The 20,060-nt window shown below is 40.8% G+C and overlaps 1 protein-coding gene across 1 annotated transcript in view; it reads right to left on the minus strand.

Moving 5' to 3' along the window:
- The window catches only part of FRY (FRY microtubule binding protein), a 409,004-nt gene that overhangs the window by 324,727 nt on the left and 64,217 nt on the right, over positions 1-20,060 (minus strand). The window contains exon 3 of the mRNA XM_015570438.1: positions 8,674-8,727. Coding sequence (XP_015425924.1) covers positions 8,674-8,727 — 54 coding nt within the window. The remainder of the gene's footprint in view (positions 1-8,673; positions 8,728-20,060) is intronic.

Below are 20,060 nucleotides of genomic sequence, written 5' to 3' on the forward strand. Positions count from 1 at the left end.
GGCAGCACCCCAACCCCCTGATTGGCCCTGCTCTGTGTGTGACAGGGGGTGGTGCCGCAACCTCCCATTGACCCTGCCTTGAGTGTGACTGGGGGCGGTGCCCCAACCCCCAATTGGCCCTATGCTGAGCATGACTGAGGGTGGCATCGCAACCTCCCGATCCGCCCTGCTCTGTGCATGACAGGTAGCTGAGCAATGCGTGTCCAACATTAGCTTCATATGAGAAAGGAGAAAGAAAACTGGGGTCCTCAAGTTTGCTGCCAACAACCAGTTATTCCAAAGCAAATGGGAAAAGAAACTGAGTTAATAATTACTTTGAAACCAGAATCAATCAGTTAAATAAAACCAATTATTGTAGGTCTAACTCATCTATACATCAGACTCTCAGGAACCTCAACCATCCTGAAAAATATGTTTGAGCCAAAGTATAAGAGAAGAATGGACACACTCGTTGGCAGAAAGGCACAGAGTTAAGTACTTGTATTTTACTCAGTGTAAGAGTTTTCTGTAAAATACATACAGCCTTATTTGACTGTGCTCACCCTTCTGCAACGAAGAACTATTCTTCAAGTCAACTTCTGAATCAGATATGCATGGTGATGCTTCCTCTTCCTGTCTCACTTCTTCATCCCTGAACCTTATTTCTGTTCCTGCCACACTGCTGACACCTCCATCTGTAGTCCATCCTCCACCAGGTGAGGGTTACTTCTCCCTCTGGTGAGGGTTATTGTGGTGAGAGTGTTGTTTATGATTTGATAGTTCAACTGCATTTGGTCACCATCTACCCAGGTCCACACTCATCATAGATTAGCTGCTGTTTCATTGGAGAATGCTAATATATAAAAACCCAGGGTCCATAACGACCAACCAAAGGCTCGACCAAACACCGGAAGTCAGTCCTGCAGTCAGTGCTGGGTTGCAGTAGTGACCCAACACTGACTGCCACAGCTGTGGGCAAGGCAACCCAGCACTAACTGCCAAGGGGGCTGCAGATCAGGCCCGGAGAGAGAGGCAGGGTCTGATCTGCAGCCTCCATGGCAGCTGTTGATCAGACGTTGCCTCTGTCTTTCTCTCTGGGCTTCGCCAGCAGCCACGCCTCTCTTTCTCTCCGTGCCTGCCAGGGCTGCTGATCAGCCCTGCCTCTCTGATCAGGCCCAAATATAGGCCCAAAGATGCTGACTGGTATAGAAACTGACCAATCAGAACCAGATCTGGGTGAACTGCAAAGGCAGAACCTAAGGTGGGGGCTGAGGAGTGGTTTTAAGGGCAACAGCTGTTTGGTGTAAGGTATAAGAAAGTGGTTTGATTTTTTAATGACCAGTTTGGCAATATAGTGTATATGGCTGGCTATCAATCCAGATATAGGGATTATGTATTTTTGTCTGCCAAGAGCATCTCCTCTCAATGAAAAAGCCCCCCCCCACCCTCATTTAAGCAATCCTATCCTATATAAACTATCTATACTAATAAAAGGCTAATATGCTAATTAGACTGCGGTACCATATTGTGAGAGGGATGTCTGACTGTCACAGGGATTGGGCCTAAATTGGCAGTTGGACATCCCACAATGAGTCCCTGATTAGAAAGGGTGCAGGCTGGGCTGAGGGAACTTCCCCTCCGTGCACAAATTTCGTGCACTGGGCCACTAGTCCTAAATAAAATGCCTTGGACTTTATACCAAAGCCAAAGCCTATAGACAAGCCTAAAGGATGTATATAGGCTTTGATAACAGAAGAAAGTCACTTGGAGTTACCATGGGAAGCTCTCCATGTCCTTCTTTCACAGGATGCTTTCCACAGATCAGAAATAGGAAACTGGTGCTAGGACTAATTTTTAATGTAAGTGTTGCCAATCCTAGTCAGTTACTAAACTTAGTGTAAAAGTCAGTCTCCTAAAATATTTAATATTAATCTCTCAACTATTAAAATATATTCCACAAGTCAATGAATAGCCACTATAACAAAAGGATTTCTCAACGCCAACTTCAATGAGCTCCTGCCTGCTGATCTCTGGTTCTTTCATGAGGGTCCCTGCACAGACTGTCTTTATGGGCCACCCCTGTCCTGGAAATTTTGTCTTCTTAGGGTTCTCTCACTTTTTGGCCACCATTTCTCTGGGCATTCTTTTGTGGGTCCCATTTTCTATGTTTCCCTATGAAATTCTTCACCCATTATCCTACTCTCTTTCTGATCTTTCAGTATTTGCTGAGTAACCATATAAATGAATAAGTCCATTATTTCTCCTGAGATATTCTACCCTCACTGAAAACCCAGAATATATAAAACTGATTCATAACCTCTCCCAAGCACAGCCTTCCTCTGCTTGAAGAGCTCCTTATCCAAAGAAAATAGTCCAGGTTCTTCAGTGTGGCTCCTGTGGCCCTTGGAGCGATGGGCTCTTGTCTACCTTTTCAGCTTCACGCCAGGGCACTTTCCAGCTCTCTGCTCTTCTTACTGTCAGCATCTTTGTCCACTCAGCTCTTCCTGTCTAGCATGAGCCAGCCCATCTTGTTCATCTGAATAACAGGTATCTTAAAACATCACTGCCCTTTTATTACTTTCTGTGACACACCTGTTCACCTTCCCAGCTTCATTAACGACTCCCCTGAGTCCACCAGCACTTGATTGACATGTACCTTTGCTATCTCATTTACAAAGCACTATTATTTGTTTAGAGGTCTGTTTTCCTCTTGAGCTTGAAAATTCCTCAAGGGCAGGACTGTTTTGTGACCCCAGCACGGTACAAAGATCCTAGAGGTTTCAGCCCCACATGTTCATTGAATTGAATGGAAATGGCTCCAAATCAGGGATGAAAACAATAGTTCCTTTTTGTTTCTCCTTCTCTCAACAAATATTGAGTCTTCATATATAATTTTGTTTATAATCATTCTTTAGAGTTCCTACTGTGTCTATTTTAGTTCTGGCCCTTTCAGCTTCAAGTCTTTATCAATGCCCAAACTTCTCAAATGCCTCCAAACTTCAAGGATCTCTCTGTTCATGAATATTGCTTCCCCAGAGTAACATCAAGTCCCCACTATGATTATTTTGTTACTGGCATGCATGGGATTAGGCTCCACCCACAGGCATTGAGGTCTCTCACAAACTGGTCCCTTCCTACCCTATGTCTCCCACATTGCAGATAAATTTTGTGTTTCGGTAGAAAAGTGTACACTGTTTAGCACACATCTCTCTAGGGCAGCAGTTCTCAGCCTGTGGGTTGCGACCCCTTTGGCGGTCGAACGACCCTTTCATAGGGGTCGCCTAAGGCCATCCTGCATATCAGATATTTACATTATGATTCATAACAGTAGCAACATTACAGTTATGAAGTAGCAACGAAAATAATTTTATGGTTGGGTCACAACATGAGGAACTGTATTTAAAGGGCCAGAAGGTTAAGAACCACTGCTCTAGGGGTTACCTGATTCTGAGTCTAGGAAGGCTCTGCACCTTTTGAGCTATTTTAAAACTGTGTGTATGGTGGATAACTGATGGCAAAGCAAAATAATTTCTGCTTATATACAGAAAAATATCTGTCCGGTAAGTTCAACTGACTTCCCTCTCCCACTGTGGAAGAAGCCAGATTTGCCTCTGATTGCACATTCATTTCCACATTCCTGATTTATTAAAGTGTCTGTTTTCTGTGCTCTCTTCTGAACTGGTTGTAATGTCTCTCTTTAATAATGAGTTATATAAAATCTTTGGCACATGTACCTTTTTATTTCAATGAGAGTCATGACGTTGCCTCTTTCTGAAGGTTATCTTTTAACAATACATGCCTCTGCTCAACTAAATTGATCCATTCATCAATTCCCAGATAACTTTAAAGTATATATATTTTTATTGATTTTAGAGAGGAAGGGAGAGGGAGAGAGAGCTAGAGGCATCAATGATGAGAGATAATCATTGATTGGCTACCTCCTGCATGCCCCTTCTTGAGGATAGAGCCCACAACTCTAGACATGTGCCCTGACTGAGAATCAAATAGTGACTGCGTCGTTCATAAGTCGACGCTCAACCACTGAGCCATGCTGGCCAGGCCCCAAAATAATTTAATGTCATTTTTCTGTTCAGAGCCTTTGCACCAAATATTCCTTTCTGAAATTTCCTATTCTCCTCACCAAAACCCAGCAAATCCTATTGCTCCCATTGTCTTAGGTAACTGATAAACTATGTCCTCTTTTAGAAAGCTTTTTCTTATCATCTGGCTCTTATCATGCAACAGAGACACACTTATTACTACGACAATTTTTCATTCACTTCACTTTCTAAACCATGACCATTAATTTATGCATTTAAAATAAATTAGAGATAGTATACATTTTCAAAATGCTGTTGGAAATCTCTTCTACAATTATTAATTCCCACTACCAGTAAGACTTCCTTGCTAGCAGAGACTGGAAGCCCTCCCTGGGTTCCCTAGTGCAGGGCACAGTTTACTCTGCCTGGTTCTTCCACCATGAGCTGACTCACTAGCCTGAGGTTATAATTATCCAATTGCATGTGTCTTTGTCTCTCCAGAACAGGCATCTTGCTTCCTTCACATTTGTTTCTACGAGTGGACCGTAATGCTTGGCACATGGTAGCCACATAGTAGTTGCTGTGTAAGAATGTGTCAAGTTTATACTCATGAAATTTGTAAACAGTAAAATTAGAAAACTAAGGGTACAAATTTCTAGCTCTCTATTTGCAAAGCTGTCACTAGGTTGACTTGTCTCCCACAAATACTGAGCTTTAAAAAGTTAATCCTATTTAGACATCTTGTCACTTATGAAACAATAGGGTTTTTTCCCCCCCAGGTCCATTCTATACAGGGTTAGATTGTAATTAGGTTGATTTAAGAAACATTAAACCAATAGTTAATTAAATATAAAAGGAATTTAAAAGCTAAGGAAACAAGCTTTAACCCCCCCTTCTCTCTCTCTCTCTCTCTCTCTCTCTCTCTCTGTATACACACACACACACACACACACACACACACACACACACACACATATACACACTAGACACACACACACACACACACACACACACACACTTAAATTTAAACTGGAAAATTGACCAATTTTAGGAGAGTTCCACAGTAGAACCACAGAGATACAGAACCGAAAACAGTAATCTCTATTGGGCATTTGGGCAAAAACAGGGTATCTAATATCTAGTAGAGACAGGTAGTATAAAATTTCACTCAATCTTTCTTACAGCTTATGGCAACGGTTCTCAACCTGTGGGTCGCGACCCCTTTGGCGGTCAAACGACCCTTTCACAGGGGTCGCCTAAGACCATCCTGCATATCAGATATTCACATTATGATTCATAATAGTAGCAACATTACAGTTATGAAGTAGCAACGAAAATAATTTTATGATTGAGTTACAACATGAGAAACTATATTTAAAGGGCCAGAAGGTTGAGAACCATTGGCTTATGGGCTATGTGATCAAGAGCTTGCCAACTGGATATAATCAGAAGTGTTGTGTTCAATGTTGAGATATTATTTTTTTGTTAGTATTTGTTGTTTTTTTTTCTAATTATTTTTTCCTTTCTCCTTCCTCCTGCCTGAAATCCAGATGGAATGGCTGAGCTCTAGAACAAATGGGACATAACATGACCTTGGGAATGTAAGCCATACACAGGAAAACAAAAAAAAATATATAGATACTGAACTGATTTTTTTATATTGCTTGGACGTGAGAAAAACTTCTATCTTGTTTGAGCTACTGTTATTTTATATATCATTTGCACCCAAACCTAATCTTAATTGATATAGAATCTTTGATCCTTCACTTTGATCCCATCTCTGAATTCTCACCAACTTGGGTCTTAGAAATATAAACATGTTACAGCATGAGGATCACATTTTTCATAGTCAGAACATAAGGATTCCAGTCTTATGCCTTCAGGCTTCCATCATAGAGTCCTGGGCAATCTCTTGGTGACTCATTGTCATTAAGTGTAATATAGCGATGATGTTGAAAATGAGACCTTCTGGAAGGTCTTGGAAGTACTGAGTGATGTCAAATGAGATAACACATGAGAAGGGGCTTGGTAAATCAAGGATTACATGATTTTTAACATTTTCTTCTACTTCTAGGAAGTGAAAAATGAATCATGAGCTGGTTAAATGGAGGAGGAAACAGGGCCACCCAAGAGGAGGCACTGAAAGTGTAGAACTATCATTCATACCAGTGAAATTTCCAAGGAAGAAACTGATAAAAGTATTCTCTAAACAGGAACCAGCTGGATGCTGTCCAAAGAATGTACTCCGTATAGTGCCTATCCAAAGGTAAGTACTGAAGAAATGTGACTTCTACAATTACTACTATTCCCACCATTACAGCAATAGCAATGGCATCAACACCAGGCAAAGTGCTATCACCAGCATGTTCTTTTCCCATATATAGACCTCTGTGTCAATCCAGATTAAAATTCTACTGCTTGCAGGTAGAAAAAGGGGAATTACATAATTTGAACATTTAATATGAAAAGACAGAGAGCTTGATACATTCATGACCTTGCCAATGAATCACAGTTCTTATAGTTTGCTGTCAAAACAGTGTATGGGTACTTTCAAAGATGACTTTGTTGACTTTTTGTGAATGAATCCACAGGTGGGCCAACTTTAGTTATGTTTCCATGTGGCCTGGGATAAACTTTGCAGGTTGCCTCCATCTCTCACTGTTCACATATAAATTTATGTTTTAATGATGAGGGGATAATCATATGGCCTTACTTGAAAGTTACCAGTGACCATCTTACTGGCTCCCACCTGACTATGTAGAGATGTGTTACAGATCAGTGCTTCTCAAGCTTAACTGTGTGCCTGGGTCACCTGGCGATCTTATTAAGCTGCAGATTCAGATTCAGTAACTCTGGGGCAGGACAGAGTCAAAAGTAATACAGCTAACTAAGTGGCAAAGTGGGGATTTAAATTCAGGTTTGTTGAGTCCCAAAGGCTATCTCTTTTCCACAATGCTGAAATGCAGAAGTAGAGTGCTGAATAATAAATGAGAGATTGTGTTTAAGCCAAATTATTTAAGATAACTATAATCTGCAATGTTGAAACTTAGAAGTATTGTTTCCTCAGAGAATAAAGAAAAAGGTACACTAAGCTGGGGAAAAGTAACATCATATTTTTTGAGGAAAAGACAATGACGTTCTAACAGGTAGAGATGAAGTATGCAAAATAGAGTGAAAAATTATGAAAGACAGATGATAAATATTTACATTCTTAAAGAGACTAGTGGGAGCCACAACGTGCCACATTTCCAAAATAATGACCCCAAACATTTACCCAGGGTCTCTGACCATGCGAGCATCTACCAGGTGACCAGACTAGAGAAGATAGCTCCATGACAGTGGAGCCCTCACTCCATTTCAGCGGCGTTTTGGAAACCAGCCAGCTCTGCCTGTAGCCATGCAGCCTTCTGAGACTGGCTGTAAGCATGAGCTTGTGAGCACGAACAGCTTATAAAACACAAAATGGAAGTTTTCTCTCTATGGTCAGTCCTTACATTTTTGGTCAGTCCTCAAATGAGTCTGGGTTGTAAGGGCCAGAGAATTTTCTTTTTGATTCTACATTAAAGGCAGTTTTACACCCTTCAGAAAGTGTACTCCCTGTGTGTTCTCCATGAGACAATAAACCCCACTATGTTAGATCAGGCTAAGGTGCCTTCTGCAGTATTTTACTCTGCCCTTGGCACTGAGTGAGGATTTTGAGAACACGCTGTCCTCTTCATCATTAACTGCAGAAGTGCCACAAACACATCTCCAACTTCCCTGATATCCTATTATCCTTCATTCTTTAACATGCTTACAGCCTTCCTGAACTTACTGAACCAGAATCTGCCAGATTTGGTTTTACCTACTATTTAGAGTTGGAAGTTCTTTTACTAGTCCTGATCTATTTTCAAAGAATTTTCTTTGTATTTATTTTGTCTTATTTTGTTCGTGTATAACCTTCTTGATTAGCATCTAAATTATTATACTGTTTTATAATTATGGTTTAGGTGGTTTCTCTCTCACAGGATTGTGTATTCTTGAAGGGTTAACACTTGTCCTAGATTTTGTCTCACTAGGGCCTAGCATTGTTTCAAGCAAATAGTAGGCATTCAAGATAATACAGGATGAAACCATGAATAAACACTAGTGTAGACATCTGATCATCACAGCACAGTGAGACCTCACTTACTGCCATCAATAGGGTCTGTGACTTTAAAGAAAATGACATATAACAAAACCGATTTTACCATAGAATAATTTATACAAACAGGGTTAAGTTCCTACAGAATCTCATCAACATTAGAAGGAAATGACATTGAATTAACCCATGTTATTCAAGGACCTGCTGTATCGTTTATTCAGAAGAATCTAAGTAAGAGTTTAGATAGAAGTTCTTTTATCTTTTCTCAGCTTGTTTAATTCTGATATACATAGACTTAGGAAACAATCAATTGAGGGCTTACTTATATTATTCCAACACTTTCCAGTTCTTTGCCATTGAAATCAATAGACATTTACTCACTGTCTCCTGTGAGCCACAACTGTAAATAAGCTGTAGGATCAGCTCCTAAGATCACACCCTCTATGAGGAAGCTTGTCATCCAGCCCGTCCCTTTTGAACACTTTGAAATAATTAAAAACCAGAATATAACATATATGGCATGTCACATACTTGATCAAATTGCAGGTCTTCTCCACGTTGTAGGGATTTCGTCAATGGCTTTTCCTAGAAAGAAGAATATGTATAAGAAAATTAGAGGCTCTTAAATATTACAAGTGAAATGTCATTACTGTTTTAATTTTTCTCATCTATTTCTCCCTTTATGGGATGAAGAGGTGACAGTTCCAAATGAGTAAGAACCTCCCTTACTATTCTAAACTTAACTCATAGTATTTGATCTTTACTGTCATATACCTCCTCTTTAACCAAAACATTAGATATCTAATGCTCTATAAGTTGTACTGCATTTTTCAATGGAAATCACATTATAAAAACCATGTAATTCATTTGACAAATTTTAGTACCTATCTTGGGACTTAATAGATAATAAAATGTTGAAAGTGATACACTAGTCCAAGACCCTAGATTTAGAAACAAAACAAAGTCTAATTATCACACCAAGATTAAGGAATAACCTACAAATCACATGTTTACTAGTAAAAATCAGTAAATTTGTGGCACGTTACTTCACTTGCACCACATCTAAATCTCTGAAGAAATAATCTGGATAGTGATAAAGGTCTCCAAAATATTTTTTCCTAATCATTACACCTTTGTTTACATTAGAAAGTTTTACCTCACATTCTAGCATTTTATAAATATTTATTCTTACCTGTTGGTTTTTATTTTGTTTTGTTTTGTATGGAAGTTAATACATATTCAAATCTGGTTTAGCATTAGAAACCATGCAAAAGTTATACATCAAAAAATAATGCTGCACTTAGCCAATGTAGCTGTCTTAGGAAGACTCCAGTTACATTTTGCCAGATAGATCCTCTCCCTGACTCACTTCTCTAACCTTCTTCTTTACTGGAAAATAAATGCTATATACCTAAGGTAGATGTAAGCTCCACCTCACCCCTAGATGCAAGTGCCACCTCCACTAGACTATAAGCTCCAGAAATGCAAGATCCTCGATTTTATTTCTCCTAGCACTTGAAGTTACAGGCAGAGCATTGCTTGGTAATGGTAAAGTGTTTGTCACATTAATCCAAGTCTAGGCCAATGACACCCAGTTTCTTTAAATATGAGATCCTCTCATTTGGTGTGTGTGTGTTTCATTGTAAGTTAAAAAACCATTTTTAAGTGTAGAATTCATTGGCATTTGGTACCTTCACAGTTTTTCAAACATCACTATCATCTATTTTATGAGGATTGATTTTAATGTCAAAAATTTTCAAAGAATTTCCAACCACAAAACATACACTCACACCTCCAAAAATAGGTACACAATAACAATTTCATTTTTGTATCCATTATATTTAAAAATATGCATAATGACAGAGCTAGTACTATGACTTCAATTATACTTTTATGTATTTATTTATTTTTAAATCCTCACCTGAGGATATGTTTCTATTGATTTTAGACAGAGAGAGAGGAGTGGGGAGGAGGGAGGACAAGGAAGAGAGAGATTGAGTGGTTGTCTCCTATACATGCTTAAGTGGGGATAAAAACCACAGCATAGGTATGTGCTTTGACTGGGAATCGAACCCACAATCTTTTGGTATACAGGGATGATGCTTCAGCCAACTGAGCCACCTGGTCAGGCCAATGATACTTTTAAATGGCTTTGTCCTATGATAGCAACAATACTTGTTTTATCTACATTAGGGAAATGGTAATACATCTACATGAGAGATCACAGTTTACTTAGCCCAGAGATGGTGCCTGGCATACACGTGGACCTGTAGAACCTTGCATTAATTCAGAAGTCCATACGTTGGGAATTGGTGGTCCTTCATCCACTACCACCTGAAAGGCAAGAGCCTGCCATACTGGAGGAAGGTAGATGACCATGTCCTACAACACCCTGAAACTTTCCATGCCTAAAAGTTATTTTTTCTCCACTACTAACGGGGTGGGAATGATGATAAATGTGATGTTTTGTGCTTACACATATTTGCATACATATCAAGGAAGCAACATATTGCAAGTTTCTTTAGTAGGCAAAGTTGATATGGTAAGTCGTTACCATACACAAAAGACAAATTCATTAATCAACAACTTGGGTTCATTGCCTTAATAAAATAATATAGCACTACACTAAGTTTTCCTTAACTACTTTTACACAAATATGCTATCTTTTTTTAAAAAAATTATTTTTATTGATTTCAGAGAGGAAGGGAGAGGGAGAGAGAGATAGAAACATCAATGATGAGAGAGAATCATTGATCGGCTGCCTCCTGCACACCCCTTACTGGGGATTGAGCTTACAACCCCAGCATGTGCCCCTGACTGGGATCAAACCCAAACCCTTCAGTCCATAGGCTGATGCTCTATCCACTGAGCAAAACCAGTTAGGGCGAAATTATGGTATTTTAATGATATGAAGACTTAGTTTAAATATCACTTCCCAGATTACGCCCTTCCCATTGTCTCTGGCAGAGTTGCTGATTAGTTGACACATGGCAATTTGATTGCATCTATTCTTGTCAGCATTTCCATGGAGTTGTAACTTGTCCATCGCCCACATTCCTAGTACACAGTTGGAACTCATTATCAGGGTTTGTTAAGTGATTGCACATATCCCTATGCCAGTGGTTCTCAACCTTGGCTGCACATTAGAATCACCAGGGAATCTTTTTAAAATCCTGATTTCTGGGCCCCATCCTCCGGAAATTCTGTTTCTTTGTTATGGTGTGGGGCCACAACATTAGTAACAAAGAAACAGAGTTTCTGGAGGATGAGAACCACTGCCCTATGCTATGGTGAAAACAGCTTTGGCCACTTAGAATTAAGTTCACAATTTGCCATTCCCAAGATTACCTTTGTATCAACATAGATTTTTAGCGGTGTCAGGAGATTTAAGAGTAGATATGGAGAAGGGACTACCATGCTGGTTAAAACAGAGAAAAAGAAAGGAGGAGTAAAGGAGGAAGGAAAAGAGAAAAGAGAGGGAGAAAAGGAAGGCAAGCCTGCTCAGCTCAGAAGACAGCCATTTGAACACGGGGCGGAGACTAGTAAGGCTTGTGCCTCCTTGAGAAAAGACAACTGCAGAGGTGAGATTCTACTTGAGGTTCTCAGGAGAATCAGCTGCAGGGAATCAAAGATCTGCACATTCCAGGCATCCTGGTTCTCAAAGAGCACTGAATAAGTAATACAGTGAAATTCACCCAGAATAAAAATGGGTATTGAAAGAACAAGTGGAAATGGAGGATCACAGAGGAGGCTCAAAATAAAGGTCCCATTTGTCCAATAAGAACACTGTATTTTGTATGCTTTAAAAATTTGTCTTGGTTTTATATATTGGTAGAATTGTATTTATTTACTGAAGGTTCATTAATTGAGGTGAATGATAGTTTTTTTAAAAAAATAATTCTGACAGATATGAATTTAGGGTGATGGATCCCTGAAAATGCTTAGTGGTCCAAAGCTGAAAGACCTTGGCCTGAGACCCTGCCTTGCCCAGAAGCTCCAGCTCACTAGGTGATAGGGAACAAAAGAAATAGCAAAGCAGAAACATGGGGACACTGGGCATTGAACATCAATGGATGCTAACAGCCCTCTAAAGAGAAAACGAGATATTCAGTCTCTTCTGATGGAAGCAAATGCTATGAAATAGTCTTGATAAAACACACACACACACACACACACACACACACACACACACACACAAATCAAGTCTGAATCTGACCAAGCCTTTTGAAATAATTTCTAACTTTTAGGAAATATAGGAGTTAGAAGGAGCTAGAGAAATATGTTATACTATACCCCAGGAATGCAATCAGCAAAATCCAGCCCAAAGGAAAATAAATGAAAGACATTTCTTCAATAAAGAAGTTGCAAGGGAGAGATAAGAGAAATTGGGGGAGGTTCTATTAATTTTTTTAAAAGGCTATTGCAATGTGTGGCTCTTATCTGAATACTGAATCAAACTATCTGCTTTTAAAAAGTATGATGTTTATGAGACCTTTGGCAATTTGAACACTAATTAGATATTTGATGATGTGAAGAGATTATTGTTAATTTTATAGGTGTGGCAATGGTATTGAAGTTTTGTTTTAAAAATAATCATTATCTTTTAGAGATACATGCTGAAATACTAAAATGATATGGACACTAGTATTTCAAATACTATTGGGAGAAGGTGCAAGGAGTGTGTGACAAACTGGCCATGAGTTGACAATTGTTGAAGACGATCATAGGGTTCATTATGTTGTCTTTCTACTTTATTTTTTTATTTATTTGTTTGTTTATTTTTCTTTATTGATTAAGGTATTACATATGTGTCCTTAACTCCCCATTGTCCCCCCACACCTCCCGCTCATGCCCTCACACCCCTGTTGTCTGTGTCCATTGGTTATGCTTATATGCATGCATACAAGTCTTTTGGTTGATCTCTCCCCCTTACCCCCACCCCCCCTACCTTCCCTCTGATGGTTGAGCATCTTATTGATGCTTCAATGTCTCTGGATCTGTTTTTTTTTTCATTAGTTTCTGTTGTTCATTATATTCCACAAATGAGTTTTCTTGGGATATATTCCTATAAGTAGAATCACTGGGTCAAATTGGAGTTCCGTTTTTAGTTTTTTGAGGAAACTCCATACTGTTTTCCACAGTGGCTACAACAGTCTGCATTCCCACCAGCAGTGCACGAGGGTTCCTTTTTCTCCGCATCCTCACCCGCACTTGTCATTTGTTGATTTGTTGATGATAATCATTCTGACAGGTATGAGATGGTACCTCATTATTGTTTTGATTTGCATCTCTCGGATGAACAGTGACTTTGAACATGTTTTCATATGTCTCTTGGCCTTCCTTATGTCCTCTTTCGAAATTAAAACCATTTCTCCTAAGTACAGGAACAAGACAGGGATGCCCACTTTCACCACTCCTGTTCAATATAGTACTGGAAGTGCTAGCCATAGCAATTAGACAACAAGAAGAAATAAAACATATCTAAATTGGAAAAGAAGATGTAAAACTGTCATTATTCATAGATGACATGATACTATACATAGAAAACCCTAAAGACTCCATCAAAAAATTATTGGACTTTATAAGTGAATTCGGCAATGTAGCAGAGGATACAAAATTAACGCCAAGAAATCTATGGCATTTTTATACACCAATAGTATATTTACAGAAAGACAGATTTTTAAAAAGTCCCATTTATCATTGCACCAAAAAAACTTAACTAAGGAGGTAAAAGACCTGTTACTCAGAAAACTACAGGACACTGAAAAAAGAGATAGAGGAAGACATAAATAGATGGAAGAACATACCATGTTCATAAATTGGTAGAATCAACATCATTAATTTGTCCATACTACACACAGATGGAAGAACATACCATGTTCATGAATTGGTAAAATCAACATCATTAATTTGTCCATACTACCCAAAGCAATCTGTAGATTCAATGCACTCCCCCATTAAAATACCAATGACATATTTCTCAGACCTAGAACAAACTCTCCAAAAATTCATCTGGAATAAAAAAAGACCCCAAATAGCTGTAGTAAGAATTCCTGTTCTAGCCCTTGCTGGTTTGGCTCACTTGGATAGAGTTCGGCCTGCAGACTCAAGGGGCCCAGGTTCGATTCCAGTCAAGAGCATGTACCTTGGTTGCAGGCACATACCCAGTAGGGAGTGTGCAGGAGGCAGCTGATCGATGTTTCTCTCTCATCGATGTTTCTAACTCTCTATTCGTCTCTCTTCCTCTCTGTAAAAAATCAATAAAATATATATTTAAAAAAAATTTGAAACTAGACCACCAATTTACACCACAACAAAAACAAACTCAAAATTGATAAGGACTTAAACATAATATGGGAAACCATAAAAATCTTAGAGGAATCCACAGGCAGCAAAATATCAGACATATGCTGAAGCAATTTCATCACCGATACAGTTCCTAGGGCATTGGAAACTAAAGAGAAAATGAACAAATGGGACTACATCAAAACAAAAAGCTTCTTCACAGCAAAAGAAACCATCAACAAAATAACAAGAAAGCCCACTGCATGGGAGAACATATTTGCCAATGTTATCTCCAATAAGGATTTAATCTCCAACATTTACAGGGAACTCATACAACTTAACAAAAGGAAGATAACCCAATCAAAAATGGCAACGGACTTAGATACTTTTCTGTCTACTTTAGATGTTTGAACTTCTCCATTAAAAAACTAACCACAAAAACTAAAAGCAAAAGAATATGATACATCACTTCTGCCATCATTGTTTAACAAAAACAATTTCATGTCTCCCTTTTCAAGATGGTATATGCTACTTCTTAAAACTCATTTCAACAGAACTTACCCAACTTTTACATTTGCCTAATGGCATTGCAGAAGGGACCCACTCTGCAGTTCTTCCCTTTTATAGATAGGATTTGGGAGGCAAATATCTTGCCTGCTGTAAGAGGCATGAGATCAAGAGTACAGCTGTCCTGACCCATCCCAGTGGGACTTTCTCCTGTCATGAAGAGTGGTATAGGAATGTCCAGTATTTCCACAGGGAAAGAGAGGGGTCCCTATTTGTGCTTTTCACACCTGGGACGTTCTAACTTCCCCAACCCTCCCTTAAGAAAATACAAACTCTAAAAGCTTTCTGAATCTCTATCTACCTAAATCATCAAGGAAAGCCTTTGTTATCTACCTCAATTTTCAAACAATTTCAGTGTACAATAGCTACATTTCCACTTTATAGTCTTCTCACACTGGGCTCTTCTATAACCTGTAAGAGAAGAGATGTCATAGGTGACAGAACATGGGCAGGTAGACAAGCCTAGAGAGAGTCTATGTATCAAAGGAGTTTTATTTGTGGATACAAGGGGCTCATTTAATAAATCATTTTCTACTTTTTATGTTTTATTGGACTAAGAAAAAAAAAAACAAGCATGACCCATGAAAGTAGGACTTAATTAAAATAAAAAAGTTCCAAATTATTATTGCACTCAGAAATATTTCAATAAACATGCAACCCAGCAATGCCATGAGAGTAAATGTGAAATTATTCAACTTGTTAAATATATCACCAATCTTTCTTATTTTTGTGTCTTTTAATTAATACAACAGATGGATCTAGTAGTTCAGCACATGGTCTGAAATTTGAGAAGTTTGAGGTTGAATCCTAGGTCCTTTGTTTATAACACATGGACCTTATTTAGTTTCTTTAAACTTTAGTCATCTTTTGGGTAAAATAGGGATAAATTTTCCCAATCTACCTCATAGAACTAAAATATGAATGGCACAGTCCTGATCCTATCTAATAAAAGGGCAATATGCAAATTAACCATCACTCCGCCACAAAGATGGTGGTGCCCATAGCCACAAAATGGCAGCACCCAGTCCCCTCAGCCTCGCCAGAGTCCCTCAGTCCTGGGGGGTCTACTGCAGAGTGGACAGCCTGAGCGGCCTAGAGGAATGCTTGCTTCATTGCCAAGGCAATGGAGGGCCTCTGGGCAGCCAGCACGGAGCAGCCAGAGCAGGGTAGGATGCTTCCTTCGAGCGCAGGCCTGGAGAGGAGATGGTGGGCCTGCCTCCTAATTAAGCAGCATGGCTCCCTCCCGGCACCCACGCTTGCTCCTGCCTCCTGTGGAAGCCGCATGGCTCCCACAGAAGCAGCGTGGCTCCTGTGGAAGCCGTCAGCTCCCAGTGCTGCACTGGGGCTCTTGCCGGCTCCTGCGGAAGTAGCAGAGGGCTGGGAAGTGGCAGTGGAGGGCTTCAGGAGGTGCTGGACGCTGTTGGGTGGGGGTGGTGCCATGACGGCTCCTGAGCGGGCATGGCGTCTACAGCCTGGCCCAGGCCCCAGGGTCGCTGCTCCCCCCACGACTTCTGCAGGGCTAGACTGCCACTCCTCCTGCTAAAGAAGAAGGCACAGGTAAAGAAGAACATGGAGGTGGCCAGCATGACCGTGCAGCTTGAGATGAAGGCTCTGTGGAACCAACTCTATCAGCTGGGCATGAGGATGATAATCACCAAGGTTGGCAGGTCAAGGCGCCCCTCTCCCCACTGTAACCCTCCCCCCTTGGCGCCAGTCTCGGGCAGCAGGCTTTGGCCCAATCCACCCGAATGAGACTGAGAAGCGGGGTGGGGGACTCGGCCTGGCCACCTGTGGGTCCTTCTCGGCGCGGGCCAGCTCCTTCGCTCTCTGAGTCTTGGCTCTAGGACAGCCACCTGGCGCTCCAGAACGGAGGGTACTGCTTGGGAGGCCAGGAAAGCAGCGGAGAGAAACCCTGTGGACCTGCCCCCAGACCTGCTGCCCAGGACCCAGCACTGACAGAAGTAGATTGTGTCAAAGTACACCAAGCTTGGGGGGAAGGCAGCTGCCTGTGAAGCGCCGTGCCACCAGCTGGCTCCCAGTGGATCCCACCTCAAAGGAAACTCGGTCTTTGGTTCCTAAGTTCAGTCTATCCCGGCTAAAGAGGAGCAGCTGGACACATTTTAGGGAGAATGAAGACTCTAAAACAGTGTGTTCTGTACCGTGGAGATTGCTACCCAGTTGTCTTAGGCTTAAATTCCAGGTGATTGTGGGGCCCGGCTCTGCCACTGGGGCCCCGCTTCCAATTGGCCTGTATTTGTTGTAAGGGCCCAAAGAGAAGAAGGGGAACACTTTTTTCAATGCAATGGATTTGACCAACAGACAACGGCGAGTGCTGGGCTGTGTCTAATGTACACACAGAGACACCAGCTCTGAGTCCGCCTGGACAAAGGGAGCTCAAGGCCTGTTTGCAGAGCTGTTTGGTGGTTTCTGTTTCCTTGCTGAGGCCATCCTCCCTGGGAAGCCTGGGGCCCATGCTCAGCTCCAGTTCAGTGGGTCTTCTCCAGGCCTCTCCCCCATGCCAGCCCCCCTCCCCGATTGGCCCCCCAACACCGATCAGGGCCAGGGCCAGCTGCCAACCTCCCATGGCCCCTTCCCCCTGGCCGCCGGGCTCATCGGCCTGATGGGGGCAGGCCGGACCCCACCCATTCTTTTTGGGATTAAATAAAATTAAAATGTATGTCACCTTTCCTAACACTCAGGAGGTGAAACTGAGCTCCACATGTTTTGCTGGAGGAGTATGCACTCCCACTAACATTAATTAAAGCTTTAATTTTAGCTTCCATGACGCTTCCAAGTGTAACTAGGAAGCTACATTATAGAAAGTAGGAAACATTATAAAGATTGATTGCCCTTCTCTCAGATTAAGTGCCCAATGCTATTGCTCTGACTTTAATTTTTAATATATAATTTAGAGGAAACCTTTTAATTTAATGGTGGGATAACATAAAAACAAACAAGTTTAAAAAAACACAAAAACTACCACCACAATGACTGTGATTTTTATTACAAGAACACTAGAGGCCTGATGCATGAAATCTGTGCAAGGAGCTCGGCCCCTGCCACCGCTGTGGCTGCCTCAGCCCCCATCTGCCGCGGCCCCGCCTGCTGCGGAGGCCGCCTCTATCTTGGCCCCCACCCACGACAGTGGCTGCCTCTGCCTCAGCCCCTGCCTCCGCGGCTTCGTCTGGAAGGACATCAGTCTAATTAGCATATTATGTTTTTATTATTATAGATATTTATTCATAACTGACTCAGGGTTTTGATAACATCAGTAGCAATATTTTATAATACACATATTTGGCCTTCAAGTTAATAATGAGTTTTCAAAATTGAACTACTACAATTGGGATCTCTCTTCACCAGAACATGAGGAAGATGAGGAGTGAGCTATTTCATCCCAGTGGTCCCCTGGTGACAGACAGTGCTCTTCAGAGCAAAGAGCTGGGCCAGACCTACACCACCACTGGAGCCTTTCCTCCAGACTACCAGTACATAGCGGCAGGCATCTTAGTTAGCCTGCATCAAAGGAAAATGGGTTCTAGGTATCTTCATGTCTGACACAGATCTTCAGGTCTCATTTATGCCAGCTTGGACTTAATTTTGGAAACTGATATAAGGAGTGAGCCAGAGGTCTCACAGTTCTGAACATGGACCATTTATCCCCAAAAGACTCCCCCGACATGAGAGGCAATCAGGGTCCCAGGGTTTGAGTTATCTTGAAAATATACTCTGGTCATTTTGGTGATTTGCAGGGATCATGCCTGCCTGTTTACCCAGAGTAGTAAAAATGGACACCACCCTGATATCCTGACCAGCTTTCTCACAAAAACTAATGAGCACTACTAAGACCCTTGGAGACCTGTGAAAGAAGGATGCTCATAGAAATGGACAGAACTGTGTTTTTTCTTTTTAGTTTATTCAGTTACCAAAATGAATTTCCTTAAACATAACCATATATGCTGGTTTTCATCTAAAATCTTGGGGAAAGAATTCCCAGTATCAACAGAATTACACAAAGAGTACCTCAAATCAGCTAAAGGCACTAGCAAGTAAGATGCTGTGTAGTACCTGAAGACATGAGACAAGAAGGTAGACTAAAATCTGGAAAACTATTTTTGACACTTTAAAAAAAAATAGAAACCCTTGAGAGACTCTGTCCTATTTGCAGCTGGCTTTGCACATTTCACTGAAACTCACTGCTTTGCCAAATCTAACAGTCCCAAGTATAAATACAATATTTAAACAGTAAAGAGGAAACTTCAATTAAATTTGACTACAGACAATCATCTTAATTGAACAAAAGAGTAGCTCCCATAGACGTTCTTTTTTTTTTTTAATTATGAACAGTTACCAAGACATGTAAGATACCACCTTCACTCATCAATCTCTGTATTACATTCTATTTTGTTGGTACTTTTTACTTTTCCCCCCAGTATATCCCACTAAGTGTACATGCTACATCCAGTAATTAGACATTCAGTACATGTGGATGGATGTTCCCTGTCTCTTCCAGGACCCTGCTCCATCAGCCAGCTCCTCACTTCCCCTTAGGCCAACCTCCTCTTCTCCTTTGGCTCTCTTTCTCAGCTAACAACAAGCTTAGACCTTTTTATCTTAGTACCTCTCCTGAGCGCATGTCCACCTCTGGCTACTGTTTACCCTGCTTCCCACCTTTGGTTCACCAATTAGTGGCCTACACTTCCTGTCTTCCTTTTCTTTCTTTAACCACCTGCAATCTGATTTCTCTCACCATTAAAATAATCTCCCTAGAGGCCTCAGTGACTTTGCAAATGACAAATCTGGTGGCCGTTTGTCAATATATTTCTTTTGGGACATTTCAGCTTCCATGAGACACTAATGATTACTCCCTTCTAGTCACTTGAATCATTCCATCTCTCAATTTTCATCTACCTTTTTAGACATCTCTTCTCTGGGTCTTCCATAGGCTTGTCTTTCTCCTTAAATATTTATATTCCCCAGGGCTATCTTTGGAGACTTGAAATCAATCATGTTCTGATTTATCTTTTAGCACTACTAATACCTCTCTCTCTCTCTCTCTCTCTCTC

This window comes from Myotis davidii, unplaced genomic scaffold, assembly GCF_000327345.1.
Source record: "Myotis davidii unplaced genomic scaffold, ASM32734v1 scaffold447, whole genome shotgun sequence".
NCBI lineage: Eukaryota > Metazoa > Chordata > Mammalia > Chiroptera > Vespertilionidae > Myotis > Myotis davidii.